This window comes from Ochlerotatus camptorhynchus, unplaced genomic scaffold (genome assembly GCF_037179485.1).
Source record: "Ochlerotatus camptorhynchus isolate MF236.1 unplaced genomic scaffold, CSIRO-AGI_Acam_v1.1 ptg000078l, whole genome shotgun sequence".
In the NCBI taxonomy this organism is placed as follows: domain Eukaryota; kingdom Metazoa; phylum Arthropoda; class Insecta; order Diptera; family Culicidae; genus Ochlerotatus; species Ochlerotatus camptorhynchus.
In genome coordinates, this window is record NW_027040568.1 from 5,578,763 (window position 1) to 5,597,528 (window position 18,766).

The 18,766-nt window shown below is 38.4% G+C and overlaps 1 protein-coding gene across 1 annotated transcript in view; it reads left to right on the top strand.

The window, feature by feature from the left end:
• conu (Rho GTPase-activating protein conundrum) overlaps positions 1-18,766 on the top strand; it is a 120,193-nt gene that overhangs the window by 92,505 nt on the left and 8,922 nt on the right. Inside the window, exons 4-8 of the mRNA XM_065217706.1 lie at positions 16,364-16,823; positions 16,894-16,981; positions 17,045-17,618; positions 17,685-17,862; positions 17,936-18,119. Coding sequence (XP_065073778.1) covers positions 16,364-16,823; positions 16,894-16,981; positions 17,045-17,618; positions 17,685-17,862; positions 17,936-18,119 — 1,484 coding nt within the window. The remainder of the gene's footprint in view (positions 1-16,363; positions 16,824-16,893; positions 16,982-17,044; positions 17,619-17,684; positions 17,863-17,935; positions 18,120-18,766) is intronic.

Here is an 18,766-nt window from a genome sequence, read left to right on the forward strand (position 1 = left end):
AGGTTGTTACTGACACTACATTTAATATTTATTCTTAATCAGAGCTCCCAGAAACGGTTCTGCAGGGGTTTTACTCCCGCTAGAACTTCCAGGCTCATATTGTGTGTTGAATGCATACAGCCAAAGGCAATACGTAAACAACGATATTGAATGCCTTCCAATTTAATTAGGTGGCTTTTTCTTGCTGAGAGGAAGCAAGAAGAGCCATACTCAAGAACTGAAACAATAGTCGTTTTATACAGTTTAATTAGGTCTTCCGGGTGAGCACCTCACCATGTCCCGTTAATTGATCGTAGAAAGTTGATTATTTGTTGACACTTTTGTTTCAAATGCTTAGTGTGGGTACCCCAAGTGCATTTTGAATCAAACCAGACTCCAAGGTATTTGAAGGTTAAAGATTAGGTAATGTATCTGCCTAAAATATTTAGACGCAGTTGGGCTGGAAACCGCTTCCTTGTAAACACTACCAATTCAGTTTTTTGCGTTGAAACTCGATACCTAAATTTCTTGCCCAGAAAGACAGATTATTTAGGAAATTTTGCAAAGGTCTTTGCAAGATTTCCACACGTGGACCTCTCAGGGAAACCACGGCATCATCGTCTGCAAGCTGTCTAAGCGTGCAGCGATTATCTAAGCAGTTATCAATATCTTTGACATAGAAACTATAATGTAAGGAACTTAAAAATAAACCTTGGAGTAAGCCCCTGTAGCTAATTATAGATTGTTATCAGTTAACCTAGATTGAAGGTCATTTGTTTTTCTGACAGCAAATTATACAAAAAAATATTCAAAATACCGGGTAATATACTACTATGCAAATTGTCTGACAGTATGTCTATGGAAACAATCAAATGCGCCCTTTATATCCAAAAAGACTGAAGCCAATTGCTCCTTGTGTGCAAAGGCCAGTTGAATATCAAATGAAAGCATCGCTAGACTGGATACTTTCTTTTGCAAGCATTAAGCTTTATTTCTAAGCAGCATAGAAACATTTATAAACAATACATTTCAAGTAGCACATAATGTTTACAATATTGTATATCACGTTTGCTCTAAAATTCCATCAACAACATTTTTGGTACTCACATCGACAGGTGGAACTCACTCACTCATGTATCCTGCACACTCCTAGTGGTCATTATGAAAGATTTCTTATATGTGTATTAGGATGGGTCAACTTTATATGGCGGATCTCAACCCCCGGTTCTTTCGATTCGTATTGGGATCCCCAGCACCTGTATCAAATTTGAATGAATTCGGTTACGATCTAGATTTGCGGGAGAGTTTTAAAATTTGTATGGAAAAATGTATGGGAAACCGAACAAAACAATACATTTGCTCGACAAAAATTCAAAAATTGCTAAATTTTCACTAATCCTGGGACTTATATTTAGCCAATTATACAGAACAACTTCTTCCAAGACCGCAAATCGATTCGACTTCTGTGCAAACAGTTATTATTTTATTACTGTCGCCCTGGTGCTCCGCGCATACCAACAAGCTTATATGCACCCCAGTAGGTATGCGCGGAAAACATGGCCACACATAAAAAATAAAAACTTTTGGCCCAGAAATCCAACCGATGCGTGGTCTTCAACGAAGTTGTTCTGTATAGTTTTCTCAATCTAAGTCCCAGGTTTGGTAAAAATTGAGCGATTTTTAAATTTTTACAAGCAATTGAACAAGTTCGGACCGTTTCCTATACATTTTCCGATACAAATTGTAAAGATCTTCCGTAAATCCATATCGTAGCCAAATTAGTTAACATTCAGATGGGGACCTCAATAGGAATCGAAACAGCTATTGGGAGCAGGGGGTTGTTAAGTTGACCTACTCTAAAGTGTATGTTGAGGCTCCCATGTAAAAAGATATAAAATGCTCACTTGTCTACGTGAACAAAAATAAAGACAGAAACATAGAATTTTTTGTTTGTGTCAATAATTTAAGCATTGCATAATGTTGTTTAGATCATAATCTTCACATACCTTGAATAAATAATACAAACACAACTTTTTTCAGTGTCCGTTTTATAAACTGTCCTTAAAGCGCAAGCTAAACAAGTTTTCCATACATTCATGTAAGGTTGGATTTATTGCATCCTTTGCAAATGTTTCATATAAAAACTGTAATGGTAGTTCTTGCAATGGACTGCAGCGTACAAGCAAGATTTTTCCAGAATGCATATTTTTGCATAAAACCTTCACGAGATAATTTTCTTTTTTTTTATATAATTTATTATCAAACAACACTTTGCAACACTTACAACTGGCTGTATCTTCATTCCTACACACTTAGAAAATAATACCGAAATCGGTTTAATTTTCTATCGAACCTCTTCGGTTGCCAATGAGAAATCGAATAAATGGCTAAAAAAAATCAGGCGTATTTATCGAATCAGACCCGAATTTCGGTAAAATAGTATAAATTTGACAGATGAAATGAAGACTGAACCGAAAAGTACGGTAAATCATCGACATTTCCGAATTCGGTACGTGAAAACCGAGAAACTCGATAAACTGAACCGAATATTCGCTAAAACATGTTAAACGTCAAACGTTCCACTTGCGCTCAACTTCGCGAGGGAAATTTTAGCCGAAAACTCGGTTCTCTAAGGTGAGTCTAAAACTAGTCAGCCATTTTTTCTTACGTGTGCTCGTCAGACGTACACACTTAGATTTTTTCCCCGAGATGAGCACCACCGAGTAGCTCGGCATTTTATTTTGCTGGATCTCAGTGAAAAACTTGCCGAAATTCAGCTAACAAACGGGAATTTTGCCGAGATCTCAGCTAACAAACATATTTTTTGCTGAATTTCTAGCAAAATAAAATGCCGAGCTGCTCGGTGGTACCCATCTCGGCAAAAAAATCTAAGTGTGTGTGCAAAAATTAGGGGAAATTGGAAAAGCTCTGTAGCAACTGAAACAGGAGGATGCGTCATAGAGTGGATAAATGTAAAATTATTAGACTATTGTTTATTGGATAGGTTATCGTATTAAACAATTACCTTTAATTTATATTTACAGTCAGTAGATGATTTCCCCACTGATACCAACGTCCCGGTATTGATTTGCCGAGGAGCGTTCATGGAGAACTCCAACTTGATGTTACATTTGCATTCGAGGTTTTGTTCGGTTCGTTTACTACATTCGGTTTAGAACCACCGCAACAGGACAAGCAGTTCCATTCCTTCCATTAACACAAATTAAACAAATATATTTCATACATTTCTTTGACAAAACTGGTTTTATTTTTATGAAAATTCGAAGCAACGTATCCTTAATCAAAATTTAAAGCAGGATTTGAAGTGAAAACCGAACGCTGCCCAAAAGAACCGAATTCCGTAATTACAACAGGTGGGTCGGTTTGTTTGACAGCGTTCGGTAATTCTTGAGTAAACCGATGTTCGTTTTTTTTTCCTCTGTTCGGGACCTAACACTACTGCGACCAGTAAATTGATCTATTGTAGTATATTCCGTTTCCTTAGTTTAGTGCATGTCGTATTACTCCATCACTATTGAGAAATAATGAAGTATTCATTTTTTTATAGTTGCCACTCTTGCATTTATCGCAAGGGTCCGACTCTAATTGAAAGGTCCCGCTATTTATACCCTTCGGAATGTTGAAACACCCTCCAAAGGCGCGCCCCTTTGTCAGTCAAAATTGAATTCCTTAGCAATAAAATTAAGGTATGACACCGATAATGACCATGCATCAGAACCCTAGTCTTAACCACTTCAAACTAGGGAACATCGAATAGTAGATTAGAAATCACATACATAGATGAAGACAGCTAACTCATTTTTTTTCCTTGTTTCAAGACCATCCTCGGTGGACAAAGCCGAGTCTTGTCACTATCAACAAGGCATAAAAACTAACAAGGACTAAGACGTGTTCCTTGGATTACTGAAAAATCCTGTTCCCCTAGTTTGAAGTAATCAGGACTAGGAATCGGTGGTAGATCTTACATCCAGTAACGTACCACGAAAAGGTGATCTACCCACGTTACGGGGCGATGTTCGGTTATTTCTGCTTAAATATATTTTTCGTCAACCGAGATTTTTGGTAACTTTGACAGATTGTAGGTGAAAGAAGAACAAACGACAGCTCGGTTATTCCTCTTTGAACCAAACAAACTACCGAGCGTTCAGCAGATAAAAACTCGGTTGAAATCAAACCGAGTTCGGTATTATTTTCTAAGTGTGTACTAGGGAGAAATTAACCAAACTTTGCATAATTTCTCTTTGAAGTGTATTGCAATTTGCGTTATTGTCTGTTTCGATGCGGCTAAGATGGAAGTGAGTCATGTGAAGACGTGTGAAAAAATGTTGTACGCTCACATGGAAAATCCGGAGCTGTCTCATCGTGCTTTAGGAAAAATACTGCATATCAATAATTCAACAGTATCAAGAGTTATAAACAGGTTCAAGGATCGCATGACATTGGATTACAAGCACGGAGCAAGAAGGAAACCGGAGCAGCATGTAGGAAGATGGAGGAAAAGGTGAAGGGTAATTTCACCAGAAACAACACGTGATGTTGCCAAAAAAAAAGTCGATGTTTTGAAAAGTTACGTGCATAAGGTCAAGGCAAGAGCTGGGTTACATGAATTCAAGGTTGAAAACTTCGCAAACCGCGATGAACGCCAGCAAACTGTTGCAAAAACCCGCGCAAGTAAGATCTACAAGGAAATGTTGCATAGATACAGTTGCTGTGTGATGGATGATGAAACATACGTCAAAGCTGACTTCCAACAAATACCAGGACAGGAGTTCCAAGTGGATGATCGTTTCAAGAAAAAGGAAATGTCGAAATTTGCATCAAAATACCTCATTTGGCAGGCTTCCCGAGCAAAGCTGAACATCAAATTGAAATCAAAATTTGCTGTTATGATGTAACTTATTTTGAATACTCCAGTTGATCTCATTTTGGTTGACTTAACGGTTAACACAGCAAAAATGAGAGCAAAATTTTACACTGTTGAAGCAAACGGAAAACTAATCCTGCTTTCAATGAAATCAATTTGATTACTGATTTTGCATTCATAATGTTTAACTGAATACGGGCCTAGAGTAAATGGTTACCATTCATGTTTCTCAAGCTGAAAGACTTAGGCTCCAATCTCACCGCGGCAAGTCACGAATGACCTAAAATGTGTTAAACAAATCAGATAAACGATAATCATTAGTTCAACGACAGATGAATTTCAATTAAATTTTAAACAAGACGTAAACAGCAGAACTTCAAGTTAAGTTGCTTTCATTTAAAACGTCTTGACTGCATAATGAAAGCACAATATGATATCAGACTTATGTCGCAACATTTGAAATCAAAATGAGTTTTCATTATGATAGGAACTGCACACTTTAATATCGATTTGCTTTCATTTTGTTAACCGACTTTGCTCGGGTTGCTGCACCTGTTGAAAAAGAAGTAAATAATTCGTCACAAAGGGCACCATCAATGGTGAAATTTACAAAAATGAATGCCTCCAAAAACGTCTGCTGCCATTTTCGAGGCAGCACATTGAAAAACCATTGTTTTGGCCGGACTTAGCTTCATGTCACTATTCTAAACGCGTGCTGAAATGGTATGAGGCTAATTTGGTGCATTTTGCCCCAAGGACATGAATTCACCGAACTATCTAGAACTACGCCCAAACCTATTGGGCCATGAGGAAACGGGAACTCAGAAAGACCAAGGAGAAAGTAAAGGATGCAAATGACATGCGGAGGAAATGGATAAAAAATGAGAAAAGGTACCGGATACGACTGTACAAGGTCTTATGGATGGCGTGAAGCAAAACTGTCGGGCATTTTACCAAACAACCCCCAAAAATTTATCCAATATATGTATATTGAGCTAAATACGTGTATAGAATCAGCCTACAAATTTGGTTTTTATCTGATAAATACGTAAAATTTGAGAGCAAATTAAATGTGTTGCAATAATTTCTTGTTCCGCTTTGAATCTTAAAAATAAAGTATTAAGAAAATGATTTTCTAGATAGGGGAAATGGCTCTAATGTTGGCCTATAGATCTAAGATTGGGCCCATCGCTGAAAATCATCTGTTTATCAATTTTATCTAGATGAACATGTCATTGGGACGGTACTAATGGATATTTTTGGTCGCTATTTAAAATGTAGTCGATTGCTGAATGTATGTATGGGTCCAAATTAGGGGCATTTAGGCCGACCATTTCCCCTACTTTTCATGCAAATCGGTAATACAATCTTGTGGTCAGATTATTCCAACATCTTGCTATCTCTGCTATCCCGTCCTGAGTCACCTTACCAGTCTTCTTAAACTTCCGCTTGATAATTGCTCAATATTTCTCGATTGGGCAGAATTGGGAGCAATTGAGTGGTTCAATGTCCTTTTCGATCAAATTTACATTGTGTGGTACACGCAATACAGGTATACATTGATACAAGGTAACTGTTACTTTTGACTTCCATCATAATTTTCTGGCAAATTACAACTCAACTGCACAAATCATCTTCACTAGTAGACGGGAGATTGTCTCATCTTTCCGATGGTGTTGTTACTTAACGTGATTCAAAAGTTTCAAGAAATCGACGATGGAAGAGAAAAGTTACAGTTTCGAAAATCTGGATTAAATCTTAATCCTTGATTCGGTAAGCACCAAGAGAGGATATAACTTTGAAAGCCCGCAACCATTCTCTCTCATAATGTAGAGCAACAATAGAAAATGGCTCATCAGCATTTGTAAACAACCCGTTCTAAAGCCCTTTTCTCACAAAGCGAAGGCCGTCAACGTAAACGTAAACACACGAATGGTTTCCGTCCGGGATTATTTGCAAGGAGTTTAGATTCTGCCGTGCACCGCACTGCCAGCTGGTGTTCCACAAACGAACCTGAGGACGATCCGCGGACCAAGGTGAGAAGACGGTGGCATCCAAGGAGGATGAAGTGCTAGATTTCAGTGCGCAAACCCTCTAAAATGCGAGAACAAATGCAGCAATTTTATCCCTTATGCGGAGAAAACAGACAAAATAATACTCATAACTTTCCTCTCGCCTACGTCGCTTTCGACTTAGAAAATATAAGCCGGTGCCATGTTGCTGCGGAACGAGCTAATCATCAAAGCTCATCAAGAATCCTCAGAATTTGACCTGGAATTCCAGTAGCAATCTCTCAATCGTCTCAGAAGTTACGTGCACCACTCATAAGTTCGGTTCGCGGTTCGGCTAACTTCTCGGAAGTTCCAAAAAGTCCAGAAGGTTCTCTCTGAATTCATGAAGATCCGTGACTTTCCGGATGTTCCGTGCACTTCTCATAAGTTCCGTGTTTTTCTTGGAAGTCCCGTAAAATTATTTTAATTTATCGAAGTTTCGATAAGGTTTCCTAAAATTTTATAAAAAATATGTGAGCGAACAGTTCCAAAGTTCCTATGCCAAACGTCATAGGCGCCAATTTTCTATGCCAAATGTGACGTAGGCGAAAGGGAAGTTATTACCAGCTGACGAAATCGGAACTTTCATGAAGACCGCTTTCTCCGATTCACCCAGGGGATAAAATTGCTGTTCGCTGGTTCTCGACACAACCTTGAGGAGTCAATTAAATGTCTTACGGTACATATTGGTCCTGCGGATTTTCCTCAAGTTTTTTTTTTGTGTTCTGTGAGCTTCTGTGTACAATTTTCAGAACCACCGATTCTATAAGATTGTCTAGAGTTCTATCAAGAGTCGTGATATTGCATGTTCCGTGCACTTGTTGGAAGTACATTTTGTGAGCTTTTGTGATGTTCCATGCACCACTCGAAAGTACTGTGAACTTCTAAGAAGTTTCGTAAACTCTTCGGAAATGCAGTGAATTTTTACACTAGTGGAAATTAATACAAAAACACTTTGAAAACCATGGCTCCTCCCAAATCTAAGAATCAGAGGAATTCTATATCATGTGTGTATGGAAGTCACATTATCATGCTACAATAGGAGTCTAAGAAAGAACCAATTCTCGATTACTTTTTTCCAAGGGACGTATCAGCAATGCATTTGATCATCGGATAACTGATAGCTCGCATTCTAACACCACTACCACGTAGGAAAAAATGCCCCCTATCTGATGGTAGTGTAAGCATGCGTGGGTGAGCTACCAGCTACGCCAAATCGACGATCAAATGCATTGTTTACACAATCTGATTCTTCCCTTCGAAAAAGTAATCGAGAATTGCAGAAATAAATGGAAATGTGATTTGACAGAAAGGTTGATCAGCGATGATCAAATGTGAGATACATACATTTAGGGGTTTTCCGAGTTAGCTTCTGTGTATTCAAGTCAGTTAAAATCAATTATTAAATAACTTCTGCCGGTTGGATTCCCGCCAAACATTGCAAAACTCAAGTTCAATAATTATGTTTTTGGTTATTGGCTATATTGGTGCCCTAATAAGTATAGAAAAGCTTAATCATGATTGGAAAATAACCCATGTACGGATTAGTCAATTTGGAATCATTTTTAAACATGTCTAAGCTTATTGTGGCATCGAAATAACCAATAACTTAGTTCAAATGATCATTGAACATGACTTTTGCTAAGTTATATGGAGATCCAACCGACAGAACTTATAGAACATTCGAATTTAATCGACATGGATACACAGAAACTAGTTCGGAAAACGTCTAAATGTATGTATCTCCTACGTGAGCAGATCGATTGGATCTGCATAAAACTTTTCAGAAATTAAGTTTAATGATTATTTGAACAAACTCTTTGATTATTTTGGTGTCACAATAATTTTTGACATGCTAAATAATGTTTCGACAATGACCAATTCCCCATACATTTTTTGTATGGCGTCCTTGTGTTTGTTTCCGAAGGAGAAAATCACAATTCCATTTATTTCTCCTACGTACATGATGCAATTGGTTCTTTCTTAGGCTCATATTGTAGAATCATAATTCAAACATACATGATTTAGAATTTCTCTAATTCTTGAAATTGGGAGGAGCCATGCTTTTTAAGTGTCCTTATATATATTTCCACTAGTGTATATAGTGAAACTCCTATTAATTTAACAAATAGTTCAATAAGTTTTTTCTAGAATTCTAAGTACCGTAAAACGGGGTATCTTTAATAATGCGGGTAACTTTGAAAGTATAATATAAAGAATAAATTTACTCGCTGTGCTTTTTCCAAATAAAAAACATTAGGTTCATATTGTAGCTTAGGGTATTTCCGTTGATATCGTATATAATTTTTATATAGTGTGTGTTACATATTTTACAAAAATATTAAAAAACCATTTTCGTGTTTTTCGCCTTTTTGAAAAAGCACTCAAGCCATCACTTATGAAATGTATTTCCGATATAGCTATCATATGCCAATTTTCACTAATTTTTTTCTACATTCATCGAGCATTATCAAAGTAACCCCAAATCAAAATACTGAAGTACGGTCACAAAACTAAAAAAAATAGTGCAAATGCTTTAATTTCCGTTCAACATATTACTAACGAATTAACTCTTGGATCCTCAGTACTTGTTTAAAAAATATAAAATTTGAAAAACATTCATTGCTGTAAAAAATATTTAGAATATACTTTAAAAAACTATCAATGTTACCCCGTTTTACGGTACATTTGAAAACATTACAGAAGTTCCGTGAGTATCTCTTATGTGCCGTGTGTATGAGAAAATTTGCGATAAAAATTACGGAAACCGGTGGGATTTAAACCCACAAATCCCATTCAGTACACGGGTGCCTTGCCAATACTACGGTGTACCTTCTTTCACGACGAAATGTTTGGTCAATGTTACGTCAACTCCGTTACAGCAATTTATTCGCAAACATTCTATTGTATCCTTTCGATCATGTGTGCCTGTACCGCTCTAGCTTCTCAGTAGCAGTAGATGATGATCAAATACAGCTTAATTTGAATTGTTATACGGTTTAAAAGATCATCAGAATGATGCCCGATCATCATGACGTCATGGAAAAATATCCAGAGGTCTTTATTAAGATCTTTGAAATCCTGAAGGTCTTCGTAATAATTTCGGAGCAGCCTGGTATCTTGAAAGAATATTTCAAGAGCCACATGTGAAAATGGCATACAAGCTTTTTGTAAACAAACCTTGCCCTTTTCTTGCCAACCGAGGGTCGCTCACGCAAACCAACAATATCATCGGCAAGGGGAATGCTTCTCCTACCCGGTAATGTTGATGGTTTGCGTTGGTGTCATATGGGTGGCGAGAAAAGGGCATAAGAAGGTTTGTTTACAAAAAGCTTGTATGCCCTTTTCACATGTTGTTGTTGATTTGAGCGACGTGATTTGAATTGATGAACAATTCTATTATTTTTTTTCCTTGATTTCTTTTCCGTCGATCTTGTTTTCCGTGCTGAGCACCAATGCTACCGACGCCAGGGAGGCAGCTCCCACACCTGGACCCTACATATCGACCCATCAACTCATGAACCAGGGAGCAACGGCTTTACTTCCCTTCAGAAGTAAGGCGTGATTACGAGATGTTATGCCTCAGAACATCCCATCGGCGCCGACTGGGATTGAACCCTGGCCTGCTAAGGTGAAAGGTAATCACGCTTACCACTACTCCACCGGCGCCGCTGATGAACAGTTCTAGGTCTTTAGAATAATACCTGATCATTCTAAAGTATCGTAAAAATATCCAGAGGATCTTATTAAGATCTTTGGAACCTGAAAGGAAAAATGTTTTAGCAACCTGCTAATATGAAAGAATTACTAAGAGATGTGATTTGAATTGTTGAACAGTTCTCGAGCTATAGAATAATGCCTGATCAGTTTGAAATCTTGGAAAAATATACAGAGGGCCTTCTTAAGATGCTTGAGATCCTGAAGGTCTTTGGAATAATTTGTGAGCAACCTACTATCATGACAGAATATCCGAGAGACAGTTCTAGATCTCCAGAATAATACCTGGTCATTCTGAAGTTTTGGAAAAATCTTCAGAGGGCCTCTTTAAAATCTTTGTAATCCTGAAGTCTTTTGAATAATTTCTGACCAACTTGGTGACATGAAATAATATTTGAGAGACGTGATTTGAATTGTTGAACAGTTCTAGATCTTCAGTATAATGCCTGCCCAACAAACAAGTTTAGCTAAATAAAGGCTGAATAAGCTATATTTTACCTGAAGAAGCATATTTTTTTTAAGCTTTCATTCAACGTTCAATGTTGGGTGTTTATCCTGAAATCTTGGAAAGATATACGATATCTTTAATATAAGATCGTTGGAATCCTGAAGGTCTTTGGAATAATTTCTGAGCAACCTGGTATCATGACAGAATATCCGAGAGACGTGATTTGAATTGCTGGGCAGTTCTAGGTCTTCAGAATAAAGCCTGATCATATTAAAGTCCATATCCAAAGGTTCATAGAAATTAGTGACGTTTAACACACGCACACTAGCGGGTGCATCACCGTGTAAGCACCGACGAACCGACGTGACAGCTCATACAAGATATATTCAAATTCATGCCCAAGATACCACATTTAAAATACTTTAAACACTACCGCCATCTACTCATCCGATCGCATCGTAGAATTTATATTACCTTGGTTTGCGTCTCACCTCGTTTGACAGTTCTGATCGCCCGTTTGATAGTTCGAATCGCTCATTTGACAAATTGAATTGTGGACAAACGAAATGCTCCTGTGGTATGTTGGTGGTGTAAAGTTGTTTTATAATTTCCCTCAGGCTAACCTAAAAAACGTATGAAATTAGATCTGTCAAAATAAGTTTGACAGCGATTTGTTATGTATTTTGCTAACACACTAAGACATATCGCACAAATACAACCAGACGTGAAAATCTCTTTATTGATAAATTCTGAATAGCAATTTCGCCCTTGTTAAATGTTGGCATTGATTTTGTTGCACAGTGGTCCAGAACGGAAAAATACATGGAAATTGGGTTTTCCGCAAAATCTACTGGTTGTAGCGTTTTGATATCTTCGAAAGAATTGTTGGTACCGTAAAACGGGGTAACATTGATAGTTTTTAAAGTATATTCTAAATATTTTTTACAGCAATGACTGTTTTTCAAATTTTATATTTTAAAACAAGTACTGAGGATCCAAGAGTTAATTCGTTAGTAATATGTTTAACGGAAATTAAAGCATTTGCACTATTTTTTAGTTTTGTGGCCGAACATCAGTATTTTGATTTGGGGTTACTTTGATAATGCTCGATGAATGTAAAAAAAGAGGGTGTAACTCAAACAATTTTGTTCTTTAAATATGAAACTTTGAATGAGTATATAATCTGAAAACATCATAAGCAATAAGAATACAACATTGAATTTGTGATGGCTATATTGGAAATACATTTCATAAGCGATGGTTTGAGTGCTTTTTCAAACAGGCGAAAAACACGAAAATTGTTTTTTAATATGTTTGTAAAATATGTAACACATACTATGTAAAAACTATATACGATATCAACGGAAATACCCTATGGAATCAATGTTTCTGATTTGGAAACAGCGCAGCGAGTAAATTTAATCATTGTATTATACTATCAAAGTTACCCGCATTATCAAAGATACCCCGTTTTACGGTAATAAAAAAGCGCATATTTTCATTGGATCAGTCATTAGGGTGATTCAGTTTTAGGGTGACTTCGAAAATCTAACTCCTCAGGGAAATTTTTGGGAACTTTTTTTACTTCTTCAAAGTTGTAGAGGATGCAAAACCAAGCAACTTTGTCGAAGACGTCAAACTTTTATCTCATCATCTACGAACTGAAACAACAGTTTTTTACCATAACCTTTTTTGCTTTGTATTTAGAGAAAACTATTCTTCAGAACACTTTTAGAACTTTAAAAAGCACACATTTTGATTACCCAATTATGACGTTTGGACCACTGAATCAAAAGATATTTAAGGTGAAATTTCCCTGAAGAGTTAGATTTTCGAAGTCACCCTAAAACTGAATCACCCTAATGACTGATTCAATGAAAAGATTCGCATTTTTATTACCAACAATTCTTTCGAAGACATCAAAACGCTACAACCAGTAGATTTTGCGGAAAACCCAATTTCCATGTATTTTTCCGTTCTGGACCACTGTGCATTGGTAGCAATTCGAAAAACTGTAAAACTTTACAGAGGTGCAGGTAATTGTGTTAAGGTTCAGAGAACTTCATATGAGTTCGATACAATTTTTGAAAGATCAGTGAACTTCGTAAGAAGTTTAGGGAATTTCGTAGAAGTTTAGTTCTTAGAACTCCAGGGTTTGTTTTGGGAACTTCGTTTCGCCCAGATGTTCAGGATAATTCATAGAAAAGGTTCAATGTCTTCCCGGAAGTTTGAAGATGTTCATGAATGTTCTGAGATCTTGATCGAATTAAGAGAACTTTGGAAAAAAATATTATGGAACTTGGAAGAAGCTCAGGTCTGCCTTTAGAAAATTTCAAAAAGTAAAGATAAGGGAACTTTATAGATGTTCAGCAGAGCCGTCTTAACCACCCCTGGTTTTTTTTTTATTACGGGTCCCCTATAATTTGATATTAATTTTCAAATTCTAGCACTCTTGATATAAAAATAGGTACTTGTGACAATTCTTTTTCGTTTAATTTTTTTATCTAACCTGCTTTTATTTTAAAGCATTTAAAGTGAACAAACTAAATTTGTTCCCGACTCCTTATACTTGCGAATTTTTTAAACATATATGTATTTATATATCGTATTTCGTACTCAATTTACATGGTTTACATTAATCACTCATTTTAATCTATCTTGAAATAAATATCCAGAGGATTATTTCAACATAAAAAAAAAAAAAAAACAATTTCCCAAATAGAAATGTTGGTTTTATCACAGCCTTGTTGCCTATTGTGGGTTCTTTCGATTCTCACTGGTAATCATCCAGCATATGGAAATGTGGGATTGCTCGTAGCATACACGTCTTACCTCCAGTAAAGTCAACAGTCGAAAAAGACGATGCATTATGCCACGTCACTGATGACCGAGCTCAACTCTGACCGAATGTCTACACTAATCTCCAAGAACAGCAGGGATGTACTGACGCAGGGTTGAGTACAAATTAGGATGTACAATAAACTAAAGGTGGATATTCCTCTATCCCACACCTATGTTTTGGACTTATAGAATACTTTAAAACCTGGATAATTCTTGCAATACTATTTGGGTTCAGTCCATATGTCAATATTTAGTTTGTACAACTCATCTTCTTCTGGTTTCCGAATAAACTAAATGGATTCGAAAAAAGTTCAAGAACTGAGTGGAAGCTCAAGAAACTTTGTGTACATGAATTATCTAAGAATTGCAATGAACTTCGTTGATCTTCACTTATTTTCACAAAGATATCAATAATCTGGTTATTTTTCAAAACTTTTCTGAAGATCTGCAACTGATCAAAAATTGAAATATACAGGTTGGTGTGGAAGAATTTAAAATATATCCAGATGATTGGAGACTTCTATGAAGTCCTCCGGATATTTTTTTACAAGGCTTCGGGTCGATTGAGTATTATTTTGAAGATCTTCAACTATTCAATAAATTTAAATGACGTCTCCAGATATTCTCCCAAAATTGCTAGTTGATCGGATAGTATAATGTGAATTATTTGAAAGACCTCCAGCTGATCATAAATTTCAATAAAATCGTCCGGTTAATTTTGCAAGACTTCAGATTGGCAAGATGAAGATCTGAAGATCTTCAGCTATCCTCTGGATATTTGAATGGTGATGTTCAATCTAAGGATTCTGAAAAACTGTTTAAAAATTCAAATGACGTCACTCAGATATTCTCCTAAGACGGTAGGTTGATCAAGAAGTATTCAAAAGATTTCAGTAAAGTCCTGTGGATACCCAAGTAACAAGTATGGTTTAATGAGGGTTCTATAGATATTATTTAGAGTTTTACAGCGTTTTAAAACCTCTATCAAACATGCAATCAAGTTTAATTCTAAAAAAAAAGATTTTGCTACATAATTGATAATAACATTGTCAAGGAGCTTAAATTGTGAAGCAAACATCTTCCCATGTCTGCTTAAAATTTACAAAACGTTCAGAAGTCTCTCCAAGTTCAACATGTCTTCAAATATCTTCACAGAACTGAATGTGTTCAAAATGTCTCCAGAAACAAAATGTCTTCATAGAATTTCAAATGTCTGCAAAATGAAGACATGTCTTCAAATCTGGCGTCCCTGCCATTACCTTGTTAATTGTTTTTTTACGCCGCACTTTCAGAGAGCAGCATTGGTAAACATACAGGATAATTTGTAAATGTACAGTTGGTTGTGAATTTTGTGCATTCAATGTAGACCATTTTGGGCACAAGCTTCTCTAGTTTGATATAAACAAATCTTTAAAACTTGAACGAAATTCAAAACAATTATTTATGGGTTGACAGCTAACATAATATGCCGTTTTTTTTTTTTTTTTTCCTTTGATTTGTTTTCCGTCGATCTTGTTTTCCGTGCTGAGCACCAATGCTACCGACGCCAGAGAGGCAGCTCCCACACCTGGACCCTACCTATCGACCCATCAACTCATGAACCGGGGACCAACGGCTTTACTTCCCTTCCGAAGGAAGGCGTGATCAGAGATGTTATGCCTCAGAACATCCCGGCGGCGCCGACTGGGATTGAACCCAGGCCTGCTGGGGTGAGAGGTAATCACGCTTACCACTACACCACCGGCGCCGCTGTAATATGCCGTTGATTGCCATAAAAATCTCCAAAATGAAACATTTCGACTTGTTCCCACTTGTGTCCGATCTATACGGGAAGCCGATCAAAGGATGATTATATTTCAACCAAGTATCAAATAATAAAACAATAATTTCGTGTTTCAACTGCACAAAGCGAACTACCAAACTAAATAACTTAAAATTTAACTTCCTGTTTTAATCCAATTAGACATTGTTTTACGACCAACAGTCATGGCCCATAAACATGAATTTGACTTTCAGTCACCGCAACAACAGTATTATCTCCGGACTCAAACCACCCAACAACTCCACTCGGCCTACCCTCTCAGAGCAAAACCTCGGCGTTTCAGCTGCCTGCCACTACGACATAATAGGTTTGATGCGATGCATCACCGTCACCTTCTCAGTCACGATGATGGATGGATCGAGTTCGGGAGGTTTACCGGGTGAGGAGAAAAAAATAAACGTCTCCGATGCGCTTGGCTTGATCGCACGCTTCTTGGCCATGATCTTGTGCTTCTAAGTAGCTTTTTTCGTCCCTCAATTCCATCGACGTCATCGTCGACAGCATTATACAGTAGTGCAATTTAAGTTCGTTTATTGGCACTTTTCCGCTGCCGATCGGAAGCCATATTTCACGCCACCTCCACACCTAACTAAACAGTTTTTCTTGTTTTGCCTTTTCAGGGCCGTGAGCTTTCCACGTCTGAGCTCGTCCCGGTCATAGCGGGCCTCTCGACGGCTCATGCGGAAGCTGTCAAGCATCGCGTAAAAGCCCTTAATCGAACTGTCCGCGGAAGGACACGCAACCGAGGCAGCAAAAAGCCGGACATCCGCGATGTCTTCCGAGATCTAGATTCGTCCAGCACGGGAACCCGTTCACGAAGTGCCACACCGGATTCACTGGACTCGCTGCCAGGCGATGACAGCTGGAACAACGGTACCACTAACAACAACCACCACCATCATCATCATCATCCCCATATCCCGAGCTTTGTGTCCGTATTCGACGGAGGTAATGGAGTTGTGCGACCGACACCGATTCGCGGCAAACAAAACCTGCGACGTACACCAAGTGCCCCGCTACGCGGCTCAGCGGAACTATTTCGCGGGTCGCACGTTCGCTGTGATATTCCCTTCCACAATGGTGTGTGAAGTTTACAGTGGTACCTATCTTAGTAATTTCGGTTTAATATCGGCTCATTATTCTTTTACAGAGGGCATAGAGTTACTGAACTTCCAGAGACTGGGAACCATACACATACCAAGGATTCGATCGGGATCCGATCCTTCTTGCACGATTGGGTAAGTTTCCGTTCACCCCACCCGTGTAATAGATCGGTACTAATTGTCATCTTCGCTCTGTAGAACGCATGGCGGTCAACACATTTCCGGAACACGTAGCCATACGAACCTGTACAATGATAATCAAAGTAACGAGGATTCGGGAAACTCGTCGTCGGAGCAAAGTCCCCCGAACTCACCGCCTCGCAGCAGTCTGCTTTGTTCGGTCGAGAACTCTCCCCTACGCTCGTCCTACGAACCAGTCAGTTTCGAGAGCATGATCAAGCAGACATCAACGCCCCACGAATCATCACACAAACTATGGCAGCTACAGGGCCTCCACGAGTCATGCTGCGATATCGATAATGTGTCCGAAGGGGACTTCAAACGCCTGCAACCGTTGTTGTGGCTGGAGCTGGCCTCCCTGTTTGACAAGAATCACGTCGCCCTAGACAAACGGAAACCGTTCAAAAGAAAACGAAAGGAGGAAGGCAATGTCTTTGGAGTGTCACTAAATGCCCTGGTGAGACGCGACCAACAGATTACCGGTGAAGATACCACCCTTGTGCCTCTGATATTGCAAGCGATCTTATCCGAGCTAAGGTTACGCGGTGCTAAAGAGGAAGGCATCCTGCGAGTGCCAGGACATAAACAGAAGGTACGTAGCCGACGGCACAAAGCAAGATTGTATTCTAAAATTGAACGTTTAAATCTTTACCAACAGACCGAAACCCTCTACAACGAAATCGAACACAACTTCTACTACAAACCGGAGAAAGTGGAACCCTTGATCAAGAAGGCAGGCGTGCACGATCTCAGTGCACTGCTGAAGCGATGGCTGCGAGAACTACCTCAACCTCTGCTGGCAAACGATCTTGTGCATTTATTCTACCAAACGAACGGTAAAATCACAACTTCGTCATCGCAATATAAGAAGAACGTCCAAAATTAAGGTAAACGATTTTTTATCCACAGTTCTACCTCCACGCGATCAGTACAAAGCATTGGCCGTGCTCTGTCAGCTGTTACCACATGAGAACCGCAACACCCTGCGGGAGCTGCTGACGTTCTTCCGATTGGTAGTGAATTTGCAGGATACGAACAAGATGTCCCAGCAGAACGTGGCAACCATCATTGCACCTTCGCTATTTCCGCCAAGGTATGTTACTTATTAGTTGTGATGACGCGTTAATTTTGTATCTGGTTTATCTATCGGCGCATCGATATTATGTTATCCCTTAAGACGTTAGAGGTTTGGTGTCTACGAATAGGTTTCTGGAGAAATTAAACTCCTTCTGGAAGTATACTAGTGAGATGCAAATGTAACTGAAGTGAAGGTAGACAAATGGTGTTTTCAGCAAAGTTGTAGGAAAAATTACTACAAGCAATTTTACAGAAGACACCACAGCTCTATATATGGGGCACGCAATCTACAGAACCGGTGCGTCGGAGCTATAACCTGGTTACGCTTAATCCGGTTCAGTAGAACGGCGATGTAAATTATGACAACGAAGAAATCCTGCAATAATATGGTGCGGTACCAATACAGATTTAATCGATTATTTTCCAGGAAAGAATCGGGCTGGTATTTTGGCATAAATACCTTCAAAGGCCATAGTTTTGCGGCAACTGTTTGTGTTCATTTTCGATGACTTCGTTGTTATGCGAGTACCGGACCGCCTTCCACAATATGGTGAATGATTTTCGCAGGTTGATGACACATTTGGTAAATTTCCTTAACGTTTTGGTGCCAAATATACCACCGGTTGGAAAATATCTCAACTTCCCTGCGCATAGAAGTATGAT